General features: G+C 46.3%; 1 protein-coding gene across 4 annotated transcripts in view; it reads left to right on the forward strand.

Annotated features, from left to right (window-relative positions):
- The window catches only part of NR6A1 (nuclear receptor subfamily 6 group A member 1), a 212,163-nt gene extending 204,042 nt beyond the window's left edge, over positions 1 to 8,121 (forward strand). For 2 of the 4 annotated variants that reach the window (XM_007113868.3, XM_024126298.3), the window contains exons 9-10: positions 2,302 to 2,454; positions 4,190 to 8,121. In XM_007113868.3, the coding sequence (XP_007113930.2) occupies positions 2,302 to 2,454; positions 4,190 to 4,278 (242 nt within the window). In that variant the 3' untranslated portion in view covers positions 4,279 to 8,121. The remainder of the gene's footprint in view (positions 1 to 2,301; positions 2,455 to 4,189) is intronic. The other 2 variants (XM_055086974.1, XM_028493527.2) reach the window with 1 other exon arrangement.
- Positions 8,122 to 18,935: the final 10,814 nt, after the last annotated feature.

Here is an 18,935-nt window from a genome sequence, read left to right on the forward strand (position 1 = left end):
GAGTAGATTCCATCTCAAGGGACCACTTTCTTTGCTCATCCATAAGAAGCAACTCCTCATCTGTTAAAGTTTTATCATGAGATTGCATCAATTCAGTCACATTTTCAGGCTTCGCTTCTCATTCTAGTTCTCTTGTTTCCACCACATCTGCAGTACTTCCTCCACTGAGGTCTTGAACCCCTCAAAGTCATCCATGAGGGTTGGAATCACCTTCTTCCAAAATCCTGTTAATGTTGATATTTTGACCTCTTCCAGTGAATCATGAATGGCATCTAGAATGGTGAATCCTTTCCAGAAGGTTTTCAATTTACTTTGCCCAGATCCTTCAGAGGAATCACTATCTTTGGGCAGCTATAGCCTTAGGAAATGTATTTCTTAAATAGTAAGACTCGAATGTTGAAATTACTCCTTGATCCATGGGCTGCAGAATGGATGTTGTGTTAGCAGGCATGAAAACAAAATTAATTTCATTGTACATCTCCATCAGAGCTCTCAGGTGACCAGGTGCTTTGTCAGTGAGCAGTAATATTTTGAAAGGAATCTTTTTTTCTGAGCAGTAAGTCTGCACAGTGGGCTTGAAATATTTAGTAAACCGGGTTGTGAACAGAAGTGCTGTCATCTAGGCTTTGTTGTTCCATTTGTAGAACACAAGCAGAGTAGATTTAGCGTAATTCTTAAGGGCCCTAGGATTTTCGGAGTAGTAAATGAGCATTGGCTGCAATTTAAAGTCATCAGCTGCATTAGCCCCTAACAAGAGAGTCAGCCTGTCCTTTGAAGCCAGACATTGACTTCTCTCTAGCTATGAAGTCCTAGATAGTGTCTTCTCCCAATATAGGGCTGTTTTGTCTGCATTGAAAATCTGTTGTTTAGTGTAGCCGTCTTCTTTAATTATCTTAGCTAGATCTCTAGATAACTTGCTGCAGCTTCAGTATTAGCACTTGCTGCTTTACCTCGCACTTTAATGGAGATAGCATCTTTCCTTAAATCTCGTGAACCAACCTCTGCTAGCTTCAGACTTCTGCAGCTTCCTCACCTCTCTCAGCCTTTATAGAATTGAAGAGAGTTAGGCCCTTGCTCTGGATTAGGCTTCGGTTTAAGGGAATGTTGTGGCTGGTTTGATCTTCTATACAGACCACTCAAACTTTCTCCATATCAGCAATAAGGCTGTTTTGCTTTCTTATCGTTTGTGTGTTCACTAGAGTAGTGCTCTTCGTTTCCTTCAAGAACTTTCCCTTTGCGTTCGCAACTTTGCTCACTCACAAGAGGCCTAGCTTTCAGCCTGTCTCGGCTTTTGACATTCCTCCTTCACTGAGCTTAATTATTTCTAGCTTTTGATTTAAAGTGAGAGATATGTGACTTTTCCTTTCACTTCAACACATAGAGGCGATTGTACGATTATCAATTGGCCTAATTACAATATTGTTGTGTCTCAGGGAATAGGGAGGCCCGAGGAGAGGGAGAGAGACAGTGGAACAGCCAGTTAACGGAATAGTCAGAGTACACAACGTTTATCAATTAAGTTTACCGTCTCATACGGGCGCGGTTTGTGGCACCCCAAAACAGTTACAATAGTAACATCAAAGATCACTGATCATAGATCCTCATAACAAATCTAATAATAATGAAAAAGCTTCAAATATTCCAAGAATTACCAAAATGTGACAAAGAGACATGAAATGAGCAAATGCCATTGGAAAAAATGACACCAATAGACTTGCTTGGTGCAGAGTTGCCACACACCTTCAATTTGTAAAAAATGCAATATCTTTGAAGTGCAATAAAGCAAAGCACAATAAAACAAGGTATACTTATATACAGAAAAAAAACTGGAGTGACCCAGTAGAATACCAGTGGCCCAGGTAGAATAGTATGAGTAGAAGCACGTAGGAGACCATGTGTAATTATATGTAGAAGCGTGAAGATTTCTGAATGGTTCCAGCAAAGAGCAAATTTAAAGATACTGTGAAGGATAAATTGGGAAAGATAGATTATTCAGTTAGTTGTTCAACATCCACTGGTGCCCATTTTGTGCCAAGCCCTGTGCTGGGAGCTGGGTACAGAGTTGAGAAAGATAAGTCTAGCCCTCAGGATGCTCAGTCTAGTGATTATCCTTGATAATTTTTTCCTTTATCTTATTTCTCTTCCCTTACCCAGAGCTTTTGTTCCTCCATGTCAGAAAGAGAGAAGATCCCCTGTTGAGACAATGTTTAATAACTTTTCATTGAAAGATACACATATTCAAGGAGCCAGTGTTTCTTCCACATTATAAAGCCCCTCCCATTTCCTGTGGTTTTTTCACAGATATCAGGGGCCTGACCAGTGCCTCGCAGCTGGAACAATTGAACAAACGATATTGGTACATTTGCCAGGATTTCACTGAATATAAGTATACACATCAGCCAAACCGTTTTCCTGACCTCATGATGTGCTTACCAGAGATTCGCTATATTGCAGGTAACATTCTGGGTCCTGGGCTTCCAACCCTTCCTTGCTTTTCTTAACTTGTGAAGGGAATGAGGAAAGCAGTGTTTTCAGGATGCTGATGCCAGGCCTATCGCCAGCTGAATAAAAGAGGTCCTACCCCTGCCCTCAGAAAAGTTGTATTATAATGAGAAGTTTGTTTTTTCTTTGTAGGGAAGAGAATCTAACATTTCCTAAGCTCCTGTGATGTGCAGGGTCCTTTGTGACCTGATATCATTTAATCTCAATTTCTGCAGGACTGGTGGTTGGTGATATTATGGCCATTCTATGGATGGGGAAAGAAGCTCAGAGTTTCTCAAATTAACGTCATTTCCTGAATTATATACTTTAAAAGGGTGGATTTTATGGCATGTGAACTAACTATATCTCAATTTTTTAATGATTTTATTTCATAAAATTGCCTATAGGTTTTTGAGGATCTTTCATTAAAAGTGATATCTTTAAAATAATTCTCAAAAATCCTGTGTTCACAAAGGAATTTTTGTTTTAGTTGTTTTGTGGTCTTGACCCCTTTCTGAGCTTCTTGACATTTAAATAGGTCCATTTCAACATGAAATCCTGGCTTTTGTTGTTGCTTTACTTCATTTGGTAAAGATTCTTGTTTATAGTTATCTAGCACATACTGAGGGGCAGCTCAGAAATGTGACCTCTGGGCTGAGATTGTTCCTGTAAAATTCAGCAGTACAATTTTGAAGGAAAAAAATTTTCAGTCTGATAAAATCAAATTTTACTTTTTGGGCCACAAAATAGTCTAGGAGATGTGAACTGGACTTAAATAAACTATTGGAATTTTAGGAGTGTTTTGATAGTGTATGTCTTAGCATTTTTAAAACTATGTTCTACCAAGCAAGATATTAATCAGGTGCTCTGTGAAATACAGGTCAATAATTATACCCCACTCTCCCCCACAGAGCTGGGTTGTCAACACTGACAGCCCTTGGAATCACCTGGGAAGCTTTTAAAAAATATCCATTCTTGCGTTGCACCTCTAAAGATTCTGACTTAATTGATATGGAGTGGAGCCTGGTCATCAGTATTTGAAAAAAAAAAAATTGCCAGGTGACTGTAGGGTTTCGTCAGGGAGAAGAACTATAGCCTCATATTTACAAAGTATATTAGCATACCGAGTGCTCTTAGAAGTCCTCCAATTAAAAAAAACCTGTTTTAACCCTGAATTTCTCAATTTATTTGCCCCTGTAAACCCCACCTCCTTTTTCCTTGCTACGTTTTATTAACCCATTATACTATTCTGAAGAGCAGTACTTTATAGAATACTGTTAAAGAATCTACTAGGAAATGAAATAGGATATAAGTTTCTCATGTTATTTTCGCTCTAAGAGGACATCTAGGAATACCTTTCAGTTTCAGATTCCTCATCTGTAAAATGGGGATAAAAAGTAAAATCTGTCATACAGAAATATTGTGAGAATTAAATGAGATAATGTATTTAAACACCTAGCATAGAGTTCAGTATTCTTTGGATAGTAGCAACAATTAGAGCTTGCACCATTACTGGACTCCCTAGGGCACCAAAATAGGTCTGGGTAATAGGATGTTAGCCCAGTCTGTTTTACCTTTGTAATACTCGTGGCACTTTCCTCACCCCAGTCACTAGAAAAGGCAGTGTTCTTTCACCAGCCCAAGAGGAGGCAAACACACCCTTCTACTAGTGGCCAGGGCTAACTCTTCTTTTTCTGCCTTTTCCCAGGAAAGATGGTGAATGTACCCCTGGAGCAGCTGCCCCTCCTCTTTAAGGTGGTGCTGCATTCCTGCAAGACAAGTGTGGGCAAGGAGTGACCTGTCCCCAGCACCCCTCCTCAGGCCAATGGCAAGGCCTGGGGTGGGCAGGACAGGCTCCGGAAGAAAGAGCCAGAGAGACCAAGATGGAGGCTGTGGAGCAGCCTTGCCAGTTGCCTCCATAGCAAAAGAGTTTTTGTTTGTTTGTCTTGTTTTTTTAACCTCATTTTTCTATATATTTATTTCACGACAGAGTTGAATGTATGGCCTTCAACATGATGCACATGCTTTTGTGTGAATGCAGCCGATGCATTTCCTTGCAGTTTACAGAATGTGAAGATGTTTAATGTTACAGTGTTGTCATTGTTTAGAGATAGTTCTTTTGTATTTTGAGGGAGAGGGTGGGATGGGGCTGAGATGACTATTTCCATAATATTGACAAAGATGACTACCTCAGTGGAAAGGGAGGGGTGTGACCAACCCTACTTTTTCCACATGTTCTCAGCAGATTCATACATTTGTCTGTCAGAGAGCAAACTGCCTTTTTCTAGCTACAGAATTACCAGGTAAGAGAGCACACCATAAAAGGGAAAGTGGTATTAGGAGGTTTACTAAGCAAAGTGGGTGAGACATTGGGAACAGGACAAGAGATGAGGATTTAGCTATCTCTTTTCTTTGGAAAACATGAAAGCTGAGAGTTGGACACAGTGACCAAATCTAAGTTAGGTGTCCTCCCTCCAGACGACTCCTCAGAGAGAAGGGTTTCTTTTCTCACACCACACTGTGGGGCCTCCCCTCCCCACCATCCATACGACCACTACTAATTTCTGCCACTGTCGCCTTTTCACCTAGGTAAAGCCCTAGCAGTGAGCTAATCCTTGGGATTTGCCTACCATCTCCCTTGGGGCTCACAGCTACCTAGTTTCCTTACTTTCCTTAGACTCATTGCCTCTCCCTTATAAACTTGACTTCCTATTGGCCCTTTGAAAAAAACAGGTGAGTTCAGAATGTCATGTCCAGTCCTGACGCCCACTGCTGATTTACTCTCCTTTCACCTTCAGAGAGTAGTGGGACAAAGACCAGACTGCTAATAGCATAAACACACCTCTTTTGGAGTTCCCTGTTTCTCTCCCCACCCCATCCCATTCCACTTCCAGATCTGAATCTGAAACTGCAGTCTCTTTTCCAAACAGCTGGAAGGATCATTCACCCGTCTGCTGACCAGAATTTTTGCCCCTACGTTCTACTCCACGCTCTCCTAATCTCTCCCAAAATGAAACCAGGTTTCTTCAGAATAGTAAGCCCAAGACCCAGAGTGGCCCAGCTGCCCCTTAGAGTTATCAGTGGCCTGGCTGACCAAGGTCTGGAGGGCTAGAGTCCAAAGCTCCTGGAAGGGAAGGGGGGCTTTAAACTACCTCATGTTCCTAAAGGCCTGGCTGCCCCCTCTGCAGGTATGGCCTGGACCCCTTGTTCTTTCACTACGTGCCCCACCTAGTCCTGGGAAATGTTCCTTACCCTCTTGGCTTTGGCCAGCAGTCACACAAGGTCTGTCATGGAACTCTTTCAGGTGCTTTTCCCTTCTCTGCCTTACTACAGCAGTTGTCCCTGCCTAAACCCACGTACCTCCCACCGCCAATGCAGCAGACAGGCCAGTTAGCTGGGTACATCCCTGGCTAGGCTTGAGGTGCCTGCAGGACCTCCTTTTGCCTGTTTAGTCAAAGGCTGTTTGCTCTCTTCCCAGCTCAGCCTAGCACACTTAACTCAGAGGGCCACCACATTGTGTGCATATCGGGTAGTCCGTGTCAGATTGTAATTTTTTCTTTCCGGTGAAATGTTACGGGTACCAGCAGAGTGATGACTTTATCCCTTGATGGATCAAAAACTCAGAGCATTACTTCCCAATGCCGTTTCCCCATTTGCTCTGAGAAAGGAAAAAAAAAAGAAGAGACGTGGTCCTCAGGAAAAGCGCCAACCAGAATGTTTTTCACATGTCAATGGGAAGATTTGTGTGTGTGTATTTGTTTATTTCTAAATTCACAATAGTTTTGTTTTTCTGCTCTTTTATTTAACCAACTAGATCACACTCTTTGGCTACAGGTCAGACTCCGAGCCGCTTTCCTCAAGGTAGGGGAGGATACACATATCAGAGACCCCTTCTCCAGGACGGCTCTTATGTGCTGCATCTTTCTTTGCTAGACCTCCATCGGCCAAATTATTATTATTTTTTGAAATTGCTTTTCTCTTAAATTAAGCATTTTACTGGTTGGGTTGGGTATCAGAGGGAACTGCTCTCCATGAGGCAGCAACATGTCTCTTTAATAATGCAGCATTAAACAGAGCAAGTTGTTAATTTGTGGAGTGGGGGAAAGGTTCTGCAAGTTGCCATTGTACAAATCCATTTTTACAAATGTTTGCAGCAGATTCCACAAGAACAAAGAGCCCATTCATTGCTGAGAGCCCTGCAGAATCTCTGAGCCAAGTGGCCTTGTGTTCCAAGCCGGAGCCTGACCTGTGGACCACCTTTAATGTCTTCTGCACCCAGTCCTTTTATGACGTGGGCTTTTTTTAAACAGGGTAAAGTGACTGTGTTGCGTCGCAAACTCAGGTATTATGAGAGGAAGGTAGGAGTGTAGCTAGCAGTGTGGAGACATTAGGTCAGCCACTAGATGTATTTGTGAATTCAGTTTGAAGGACACAGAGAAAGGTTGGAGGGGGAGGTTTGATGTGTTTATTTTTTGCCTTTCTTCCCATGATGTTTGGTTAACAGGTAGCCTTTTTGCTAGTGGAAAAGAAAAAAGTTGTGCATGTTGTCTGTAATTCCCCTCCCTTCTGTCCTCTCTCTGATCCCCTGCCACCAGCAGCACTCACTTTGAGTGAGAATTTTTCCACCATAAAAATATGACCCTGAAGGCTGTGTGGTAAAGGAGAATCCCACCTCATTGCACTGCATTGATACGTACAAGCTATTCCCTTCCTTTCCCTTTGAATGTTTTCTTGACCCAGGACAGAAGTTTGGAATCTTGGAACTTCACCTACAATTCATGCTCTATGGCTCCTTTGTAGACTTTTGAAGTCTTTCACAAGGCTTGGTGGTCTTAACCTCAGTCTGGAGAAACTCCCCACAACCTGTCTCAAAGCACTCCATCTGGCTCAGAGGACACCAAGCCCCCCAGCCAGGCCTGATCCATAAGTGAGGTGGGCAAACCTCCAGGGGCAGAAAGCAGCAGGCAAGAACCTCTGTCCTGTTCCCCAGATCCAGAGGAGGAGGGATAGAGGGAACTGAGGGGTCTCCATGGCATCATGACAGTCGCCCTCTCGACAGCACCGTGCCTCTCACCTGCCACCCCTTGTCAGGGAAGAGTCCTGCCGTGGCCAGTGTGTCACCAGGTCCTTAAAGCCCTGGGCTCTCTGAGCTAGCTGCCTTGCTCTGCTGCCCATATCCTACCTTTGTTTGTTCTCAATTTACTGGTGAATGGGGCAGACGGAGACAGACAAACCCAGTATGGGCAACATCTAGGCCATGTCCAAGGTTGGCCAAAGTAAAGCGACTCTGGCCTCGCAGCAGGGCAGGAAATTGAGCAGTGGTTCCAAGACTTTAGCTCTGGGCCCCTGGTCTATGTCTTTTTTTCCTTGTTGCTTTTTAAAATTTTGCAATTGTTTTAAGAAATCCAGTCTTTTAGACCAGCCCTTTTATTAAACTTTAAATTTTTCTTTGATTTTTTTTAAAGTAAAAAAAAAAAAAAAAAACTAAACAAAAACCCCACCACTCTTACTTTCCCCAGTTTGATCCATGAGAGTCCCCCTGCACTCCCCTCTGCCTTTGCAGTTGATCATTCCTCCCTTTTCCCTCAGCTTGAAGCATCTATGTCCAGTGTCTGTGAAATGATGTTTTATCTGTGTCTCAGGATAAGAAACTATCCTACCTTTGTTTGTTCTCAATTTACTGGGGAATGGGGCAGACGGAGACAGACAAACCCAGTATGGGCAACATCTAGGCCATGTCCAAGGTTGGCCAAAGTAAAGCGACTCTGGCCTCGCAGCAGGGCAGGAAATTGAGCAGTGGTTCCAAGACTTTAGCTCTGGGCCCCTGGTCTATGTCTTTTTTTCCTTGTTGCTTTTTAAAATTTTGCAATTGTTTTAAGAAATCCAGTCTTTTAGACCAGCCCTTTTATTAAACTTTAAATTTTTCTTTGATTTTTTTAAAGTAAAAAAAAAAAAAAAAAAAACTAAACAAAAACCCCACCACTCTTACTTTCCCCAGTTTGATCCATGAGAGTCCCCCTGCACTCCCCTCTGCCTTTGCAGTTGATCATTCCTCCCTTTTCCCTCAGCTTGAAGCATCTATGTCCAGTGTCTGTGAAATGATGTTTTATCTGTGTCTCAGGATAAGAAACGGCAATCATTCCACCAGGTGCTGGAAACTGGTTAGCCTTGAGGCAAGGGTTTCTAGGACCACAGCTCAGGGATGTGTATTTAATTACAGGGTCCCCAGAAACCCCTCTCCTGGCTACCACAAGCAACAGCTTCTTTTCTGGGCTTGGGAGCCAGACCTGGACTGTTTCCTCAGAGGCAGGACCCCCAGAAAAGATGCTGGGGCTTCCACTTTGGCCAGAGCTGGGCTCCCTTGAGACTTGAAGAATTCTGGCTGTCCTACAACATGAGCCACAGTGACCCTGCCTCTACCGGCTCACAAGATGCCTGGTCCCTCTACCTAATCCAGTCCCCATCTGGCCTCCCTTCTCTGGGCCTGCGGTCCTCAATGGGCCACAGCCTGCTCAGGAATCAGTTGCAGGCTCAAAGGGAAGCTGTGAATCAGGCCAGAGCTTGCTTCGAGCCCAAGAAAAAAGTTGTCTTAATGGTGGAGGCTAGTCTTCCAAATCCGAGAGCCAGCCCTGCCAGCCAAAGGATCATTTTTGCCCTTTGGTGACCATTGTTTTCTTTTTCTGAAATGTCTTATAATAGGTGATAATGTTGTTGACTCAAATTTCCATGAAAAAGAAAAAAAAAAAAAAACTACCTCTTGAGTGACATCCTGGTCTATTCCCCTCTGAGGAATCTTGTGGGAAAAGAATACTGTAGCTCCTGCTCTGTTTACATGTTTCTGTTGGGAAAGAAACCCCGCCTGCCCTGGGGTGTTGGTGTTTTTGTCTATGTTGCCATCCCAGGCTTGCGATAGGGGCTTGTGGCTGTGCTGTAATGTCTGGGCCATGTCTGGGAAGTCCTTCCCACCTGCCCAGCCAGGGACTAGCCACCCCCTTGAAGAGGCTTCCATTTCCTTCCTATGATCCAAGGCACAGGGAGCCCACCTCCCGTGACACCACCTTCAGGAGCTCTGGTGGCACGTGCATCCATGAGCCTACCCCTGGGCTACCTACCCGAGGCCCACCTCTACCCACAGTCCTGTATAGGAGTCGAGTAAACAGGATGTCTTTGAGCCCTTGTCCCCAAAGGGCCGGCCAAGGGCTGCCCGCCAACCTGGCTCCATCAATCCTGCATGACCAAGTGATAGTTGGCGGGCTCTGCTACCCAGGCCCTCTGCTACCTCCCACCCTGCCATCTGGCAAGGGATGGGCCCTTTTCTGTGAATTGACTACCTGTGGAAATGTGACCAATTAGTGTGAAATGCATGTTTAGCAAATGTTAGGTACTGTATTTGAACCAATAAATGTGAATCCTTCTGCACATGGCATCTGTTTGTGAAGTGTGTCTGGGGTTCCGAGGAGGGACGATGGGTTGTCCTTAGGAGCTGGGTGTGCCTTCAGACCAATTGCTTCTGCTTGTAGCTGATACTCACCCACTTCCTATTGCTGAGAGAGTCTGGCAGAGAGATATCTCCTAGAACTGTTTGAATCAGTGAGCCAATATTGACTGAAGTGCCTGCTCTGTGTGCCAGGCAGTGTGTTGGGAATTTTCACAAACCTGAACCTCCTTGAACTTCAAGAATTATTACCTCTATTTTGTAAATGAAGAAACTAAGGTTAAATGAGGGTAAGGGACTAACCAGCCAGAAAGTGGCACAACTAGAGGAATTGAGTCTAGCAGGAGAGGCAAACTCAGACCTTTGCAGTACAGTGGGATCAGGATTGTAATTAAGGATGTATATGGGGATGTGTATGGACGTTTATGTCACTGTGGTCCAACCAATTTAGGCCTGCCTTTCCAGAAAATAGATGAGGTTTTCTAGAGCTGAGAAAATGGAGTCTCTGAGAGGTCATGGGACTCAGGAAGAGCTTCACAGATGAGTGTTGAAGGTAGGCCTTGAACAAAGTCACCAGACAGAAAGAGGAGGATAGACCAAGTCAGAGGGGTCAACAACATGTTTGAAGGCCCAGATGTGAATCAGAAACATGGACTATTCAGACATAACACGGTTCTGCCATGGCAGGAATGGTGGCAGATGGGAGGTTTTTGCGAGAGTTGAGGCTGGAGAAGCACTTGGAGCCTTGAATGCCACATTCAGGAGTTAGAGGAAGGAAAACCATCTGCTAAATCTCAGGAAAGAGCTAAATCTCAGTGACAACAGTGTGCTGATGTGTGGCCTGCCTGTATGTCACTATGGTCCAACCAGTTAATACCTGTTTTTCCAGAAAATGATGAGGTTTTCTAGAGCTGAGAAAATGGAAGCTCTGAGAGGTCAAGGGATATGCCCAAGGTCACACAGGAAGTGGCAGAGTCCTGACTTGAACCTAGATCTGCCCAACTGTCCTGTAATCCTGCTGTTCCTACAATCAGAGAAGTGGCAGAGTTTGGGTTGAGGGTTATTTGAAGACAGATAGGAAAGATGAAAGCTCAGTTTGGGAAGATAAAGGCTGAGGAGTCTGATCAAGTTCTGTTAAATCCCATGTGTGAAATGAGGGAAGCCCAGCTGCCTTCCCATACCTCAGCCTCCTCCAGCACAAGGGACCAGAGAGCCCTTGAGGTTTGAAAGAGATGGTTTTAGACTAAAGGAAATGCTGCAGAACTAATTAGTAGATTCTTTTTTGCCCCACAAGAGGGAACAGATAAGACACAGAGGTGCAAAGAACGTATTTGCTAAAAGCCTAGTAGTGAGCGCCAGGCTCTAGGATTGGTGTTTTACATGCCTTGGCTCCTATAATCCTCATAACAATTTTGCAAGGCATAGGTGTCAGCCCCGCTTTACTCATAAGCAAATTGAGGCTCGAGGAAGTTAAGCCGTTTGCCTAAAATGACACACTGACACACGAGTAAGTGACAGAATTGGCTTTTGAATCCAGGTCTATCTGATACCAAAGTTACAACAGGCTTCCTCCCTGCTGGGCCTTAGCAAACTCAAATAGTGCTGAATATGAATGTCTGGAGTTTGTAACAAAGCTCAGGAATGGCCTTTGGTTGAACTTTTTGCTATTAACAAAACAAAACTCTATTAAACTAATAAAGGATTAATTTCTATAAGAGGTGAATGAACAGACCCAAATTGATCTGAAAAGCAGTGCTGTCCCAAATATGTGTAGAATGCTACAGACACCAAATTGTGGTTTCTCAGAATGTAGAGAACCCACAGGTGTCTCCATGGAAAGAGAAGTAGGAGTTCTACTGCCGAAAATCTGGGAAATACTGCACTCACTTTACCTTCCTCTTATTGGTTCCCAACCTTCGCTGGCATATTAAAGACTTTGAGGAGTCCTACCTAAAGAAAACTTTTTGTTTAGCTCAGGGTCTACCAAAAGTATTTGACCATGGACCATTCTTTCCTCCTGTTAAAACTGTTGGGACAGTGTTCCATGTAATAAAATTTAGGACACTGCTCTAAATTTATAAATTGCTGCTTAACTAATGCTGAACTTTTGGTTTCTTTGAGTGCCAGGCAATAACCTGGAAGTAAAGAATAATAAAGTAACATATATAGAGCAAGGCTAAGTGCTGTGCTAATAAGCATTTTATGTGCATTTAATTAATGATTCCTCAACCCTATGAAGCTGATGCTATAATGATCCCATTTTACAGATAAGAAAACAAAGGCCCAGAAAGGGTAAGTAATGTACCTAAGTTTATATAACTTGTGTGTAACCTCAGGAATGAATAAAAACCAGCACTGATTGAGTGTCTTCTACTAGGATCTACAGAGACCCTTATTCTTATGCAAAGCCTCTGAGGTAAGATCATCTCTATTTAACTGAGGAGGAAACAGGGCATGCTGGCAGCTCTGGGTTGTCAGAATCTGAAGCCAAAAACCCCCAGAAATGGTGGGCAGGGGAGGGTGTTAGGATGAGGTTGGATGTGGCTACAGGGAGCTCTCTCTCGGGGATCATTTTCCTCAGGCAGATTGTGTGACAGCATACACATCAACCAGGGGTCTCACCACCTGAGTTCTAATTCCAGCTCTTTCCTTTTCCAGTCATATGTGGCTTTGGCCCAGATAGATACCTCTCTGATCCTCTCTGTCCCTGTCAGATAAATGGAGTTGACAGTGCTTGTACCTTGGAGGTTTAAGGAGGATTCACTATAGCTGGTTCAAAGTAGGGGCTCAATGAAGTCAATCCATAAAAGGAAGCTGTGTGAGGGGAGCTGCAACCCCTCATACTCCAATAGCAGAAACCCAGAAAAGCCAGGAGCCCCCTCTTTGACTTGGCCTGGCTGCCCACCCAGGTTTTAGGTCCACAGTGGTAATCAGCCTCTCTCAGATCTGTGGCAAAAGTGCCCAACTGTCAGACCCAGGGCTCTTGGAGTCTTGTTCCCTTGGCAACAAGTCTCACCATGGAGACCACAGCCCCATCCTTGCCCTGCCTGCAAGCTCCCTCTCCACAGACCTTCCCTATTCAACACCTAGTCCTAGGAGCAGTGTAGGAACTAAGGAAAGCTTCAAGGAGGCCCTTCCTCAGGCTGAGGACTTCGAGGCACAGCCAGGAAGAGAGGCAAAGGGAACTCCCATTTTTTGTGTCTACTGTATGCTTAGCAAGGTTCTGAGGGGGTCTATATATGTGGCCTCATTTAGGTTGAAAGTCAGACACTCACCCTATTTTATCTAAGTGGAAACAGGCTCAAGGAGACAAGATGGACCAGCTCAAAGTCTCACAGCTGGTCAGTCTTGGATCGAGACTTGAATCCAGGGTTTCTGAACCAGGAACCCCTGCTTTCTCTGCAACTCCCCCTGACAGACACACACACCTGCTTTCTCTGCAGCTCCCCCTGACACACACACACACACACACACACCCTGCTTTCTCTGCAACTCCCCCTGACACACACACCAATTAAAAAAAAAAAGTTCTTTCTGAGCAATAATTAACAGCCACAGAAACTGTTTCCATGTCTGTAACTGTGGATGGGAGAAAAAAAGAAAGCAATAGAGAGTCTGCATTTCAAATTGTTTTTCTAATTTCCTAAAAACCAGAGCATTTTTCCCTGGTTACCAAACACACGTCACGTTTCTGGTCCCTAAACACAGGTTTCATGGTATATAATGATAACAGTACAGACCAACATTTTGATTCTTGAGCAGGGAAATTCCAGATGCGCTTTCATTTTTCACACTTTGAAAAAAATCATAACAGGAAGTGTAAAAAAGGGAATTATGACCTCCCCTTCTAAACTCTGCAGTCACAAATGTAACCTCGAGTACTCTAAGAACAGAAACCAAAGATCCAGGGGCCCCTTCCTTTATAACCCTCTTCGCTACCTACACACACACACACACACACACACACACACACACACACACACACCACACACACACACACACCCTCTGCTTGTCTGGGCCTCTGCTGGGAGCAGGAGCAGCAGTCCTTTGTGTTCTGGGCTGGCCTCTGGTAGCAGCAGCAGTGGGGGAACTGCACTATTTTAAGCCAGGGCCGGCAGGCCCCATGTGGGCACGGGGAGGGTGGCCTCGGGCCCTTGGCCAGCTTCCCGGAAGTCACCATGGCCTCCCTCCTCTGCCCTGAGCAGCTTTCTGAGGCAGTCACTTCCCTACAAACAGGAAGGAGGCTCTCAGGCCGAGACCTCCAGCCCCAGCTTCCTCCTCTTACACCCCCCCCACCCCCCACAGTCTTCGCTAATACATGGGGGAGCCCACCAGCTCCAGGCCCTGATCAGTGTCCATTATCTGGGCTGTCTCTTAGCAGGCGGGTGGGAGGGGGTCTGGACTTCTGCTGCTTGGGCTGTCCCGGTTGACCCATTACGAGTCTAAGGCCTTCACTTGCCCAGGATCCTTGCCCACAGCCTGATTTCTCCTATACATTCCCATTGAGGCTGGCCATTCTGAGCCAGAAAGAAGAGCAGAGGTATCCCCAGACTTGGTCCCACTCAAGGACCTTAGGGAGAGACAAACTGGGACATTCCCAGAGAAAGACGGGGGCAAAAACTGATAGACACAGATTGACTGTGGCAGAGACAAAAGCAGAGAGAGAGACAGCTGCAAAGGGCTGGGGCCAAGAGGTCAGTGGGGTGTCTCTGAGTGGTTGCTCCTGACCACCTCCAAGTACAGGCTCTGTCTCAGGGCTGTGGGGGCCCACCGGCTGCATGGCTGAAGAGGAATGTGGGGAGCAAGGCTGGGTCACCCCTTGAGGGCCAAGCGTGTGCACTGTAAGATAAACTACCCCAGGAAGGGGGCCCCAGCTGTGGCTGCATGCTCCAGGAGCGTGGCGGAGAGGCCTGGGCCCAAGGCTGGAACCCCAGCCCTGCCAGACACCCATCTCCTGCATCTCCTCCTGAGGGTCTCCACCAGGCCTCACAGTCTAGAATGTCTCAGGACTCTCAGCCTAGCCCTTGAGGGCATGCAGATTGCCATTCATAGAAGAGCGGAGCGCCCTGGGAACACCGCCAGCCACAGAGTCTCACTTCTCCAGCTCTGGCTGCAGCCCTGGCTCAGGTGAGGGGGCTGGGGGGGATGGTCTCTAAGCCGACCATGCAGAGCAGGTTTCCAGCACAGGGGTGCTGTCATGGAGCAGCTCACCAGGTCTGTGATTTGTCCCCATGTGGCTTTGCACACTCGTGCATGTGTGTGAGCCTATGTGCACATGTCCATGTGCTTACATTTCCACGTGTTGCCAGGAGCCCCACTCTGCCTCCACAAGTCCTTGCTCTCAGACTAGAAAAGTAGCCCCCAGAGGCACCTGGTCTCTCCCACCCTCACCAGGTGGTCCAGCCCTGAGAGCCATGAGGCAGAGGGAGAAGAGCAAGCAGGTCTTTTGCTGTCCCCCGGCCCCCCCTCCCCACACTGCAGCTGAGGCTCCCGCTGGCCACGGCCTTGACCCGGCACTATGGACTTCTCTGACATTGGCATCGGATCTGAACATCTGGCAGCAGGCTGATAAGGGGTGCAGCGGAAACGGCCTCTGCTGCTGCCAGCAGCCCCACCCCCTCCACTGCCCTGCAAGGGGTCTTCACATCTACACTCTCTCTCTTTCCAGCTCAGGGCCCCTGCCCCTCTCTTTTCTCATTCTCTGCTTCAGCCAATTTCTCTCTCTCTCTCTCTCTCTCCTCTCTCTCTCCCATTTCTTGTCTCATTCCTTCTCAACCCCCCCATTCCTCTCTTCTCTATCTCTCTCTCTCTCTGGCCATCTCTGCATCTGTTATGCTGTCAATGGGTCTCCCTTTTCTCTCTCATTTTCTGCCTCATTCTTTCCATGGCTTCTCTCTTTTTCTGTCTGTCTTTCTACACTGTACCCCAACCCCAGCCTGATGGTTCTTTCTCTTCTCCATTTCAGTTTCTGGGTCTCTGGTTTGTTTGTTCCTTGTTCCACCTCCAGGAAATAGGCCTGGCACTTTGGGAAAGTCCCCACTTAGAAGAGAGATCCTGGGCTTTGTTTGCCCAGGGAGGGAGGGAGGAGGGAGCCTGGTTCAGGACTACACCCCTTCTCCTTCCCCTCTGGGTGGGTCTCATGGTCTGGGACCACCTGGGCTGGAGCTGGAAGGAAAGAACAAATAGGCCACGCAGGGGCCCCAGCAGAGTGGAGAGGACTCTGTGTCTGAAAACCCAGGTTCTGGACTCCCACTGCCTAGATCTGAAGCCTGATTCCATCACACCCTTGTTCTGTGACTTTAGGAAGATACCTCATCTCTCTGAGCCTGAGTTTCCTTATCTCTCAAATATTGTTCATGGAAGGTGAGGAGAAAATACTACCTACCTCCCAGGATGGTGGAGAGGTGACTGACCACAGGTGTGGAAAGGTTAATAGGGAACCAAGCAAATAGGAGGCACTTTTGCGTTAGGGCCTTGCACTCCCAGCATGCCTCATCCAGTAAGGGTGAGGGCAGAGGGGGCGGCACAGAGGAAGAGGATGTCAGTAAACATCCAGTGTGACTGGGGTGAGGAAAACCCAGCCCGAGTGGTGGAAAGTAACAGCTGACTGCATATAGAGAAGGCGGCAGGACAGGAGAACAGGCAGCAGAACTCTACACCCACAGGCAGCATGTGGGTACAGCGGCAAGCAGTCATTCAACAGACACTCGCTAATGCTGACTCTGTGCTGGCTGTTGTGGACTCAGAAATAAATCAGCCCTGAGCCTTTCCTTGAGGGTTCCCCAGGCTGGGGTGAGTCATTCTATCACAGAAGGGCAAACAGTGTTCAGGATGATGTTGCAATCTCAGACTCAACACAGAAAGGGCCCCTAAGGACAGACCTGCCAGTCCTTTGGTTGGTTGGTTTGTGTTTTGCCAACATTTACTGAGCACATACCACATGTCAGGCAGCCACTGAGTATGTTACATGTGTTGTCTCATTTTTCCCTCATTTTATGGGGAGGATGTGAGACCCAGGGAGAGGAAGTGACTGGTCCCAGGTCACACAGCTAGAACACGGAAGAATTGGGATTTAATATAGAGTCTCTGCCACTAGCGCCTCAGCAATTCTTCTCCAGACTCAAGGCCTTATGAGGAGACTGGCAAAGCCAGACTGGTTCTTTCCATGGTGCTGTGATATTGAAAGACCCTGTTTGTCCTATTTAAGAAGGTGGGGAAATCACCTTTGCACCTCTTCTTATGGGATAATTTGTCAAGTAGTTTTAGAATGACTCAATATATCCATGATTTGTAAAAATTAAAAAAAAAATTTTAACTTCATCCCCAAAACTTCACAAAGTATCCGATCAAAAGAGGTGCGAACGACCATGATTGTTTGTTTTCAGTTTTCTTACACATATATGATATATTGGTGATGTAGGGTATTTGCTGGAATACTTCTTTTTTAAATGCACAGGATGAGTGGTATTAATCCAGAAACAAAATCATTATATTAAAATGGGGAGACTAGTTATGTTCAGTCATATGCGAGAGAAGTGTATCCTGTAAGAACTTCTGTGGGTAAAAAAGACATACTTATGAGGTCATGCACAGTGGGGAATAAGTTGCAAACTATGTCATAGGTAGAATTAGAATATATTGAATCAGTAGAATCAGTCAGTTATGATTGTCAGAAAACGTATTGTCTTGTGTGTATTTCCACAATAAAAAAAAGTCTTACCTATCGTGTTAATCATTTCACAATATATGTAAATCAAATCATCATGCTATATGCCTTAAACTTATACAGTGACGTATGTTAATTATTTCTCAATAAAACTGGGAAAAAATGTTTTAAGTGGCACAATGAGGAAGACACATTAAGGTTTTAAATATAGTTGGCTTTAGTTATACAGAAAAATCCCTCTCATCCCAAGCCAGATAAGTGAGGTGTTCTATGTGATTTGCCTATTTCCTCAAATGAAGGGAGTTGTGTGTGGATTCTCCCATGGTCCCCCTGTGCCCCTCCCCACCACCTAGGACAAGAGGCTGGGAGGTAAATCCTCTGAGGACAGAGACTTCTTTCCTTTTCTTCCCTTTCCTCCAGTGCCTGGACCAGTGTCTGGCACCTAGTGTGCCCTCAGTGACTGTGAGATGAATGAAGGAATGCACAAAAGAATGAGTCATGCATGGGAGGGGTGCAGAGCAGAGCAATTGGGCCCTCCGAGACCAGGACGTGTGCGGGCCTGGAGATTGGATAGGGACACCCTCAGCTGCATTGGGAGGCCTGGCCTTCTAGAAAAAATCCCCTTCCCTCTGCCCTGGCCTAAATTTCCTGGTCTAGATACCCACTTGGCCTACCCTGGGGCCACCGTAACCAACCACCTGGCTCTGGAGGCAGTCTAAGCCCAGCCTCAACTTTCCCAGCTGCATCAGCAGCCCTCGGTGGATGGTGACATTCAGAGAAGCCGACGTGGAATGTACACATGGGGAGGTGTTTATTCAGCTCACCTGCTTGCCTTCTGTCCCCCTCTTCCTTTCTTCACCTTCTGGAAGAGTAAAAAGACCAGGCCAAAGCAGTAGGGCCACCTGGTCAGTTCATCCATGCCCCTGCCTCCACGCCAGCCTGACCTGACTCCACTCCATGTCTGGGACAGGCCGGACCCCGCTCGCTGGGCCAGGCTCCAGGGAGGTAGCCATTCAAAGGGAGAGAGGCCGGGCTGCAGGCTGGGTGGGGGAGCTGCCCATAAATCAGGCCCCACTCCCACCCAGTCGCTAACAAGCGGGGCTGCCTACCCGCCTACGTGGGGTCCCTGCCTCTGGGCTGCCACAGCAGCCTGGAACAGCCAGCTGGCCAAGGCCTCCTTGAGTGCCTTGGCCTCCGCCCCCATCCGCAGCCCCGAGATAGATAGGGGTATTTTTTTTTTCTTTTAGGAGAAGAAAAAAAATAGACCTAAATGAAGAGAAACACCAACAAAGAAGGAGAGAGGCCTGCAGAGTCACGTGGGGGCAGAGACCAATTGGGCCTCCGGTGGCCCCC

The sequence above is a fragment of the Physeter macrocephalus genome, chromosome 9 (genome assembly GCF_002837175.3).
Source record: "Physeter macrocephalus isolate SW-GA chromosome 9, ASM283717v5, whole genome shotgun sequence".
NCBI classification, from domain to species: Eukaryota; Metazoa; Chordata; class Mammalia; order Artiodactyla; family Physeteridae; genus Physeter; species Physeter macrocephalus.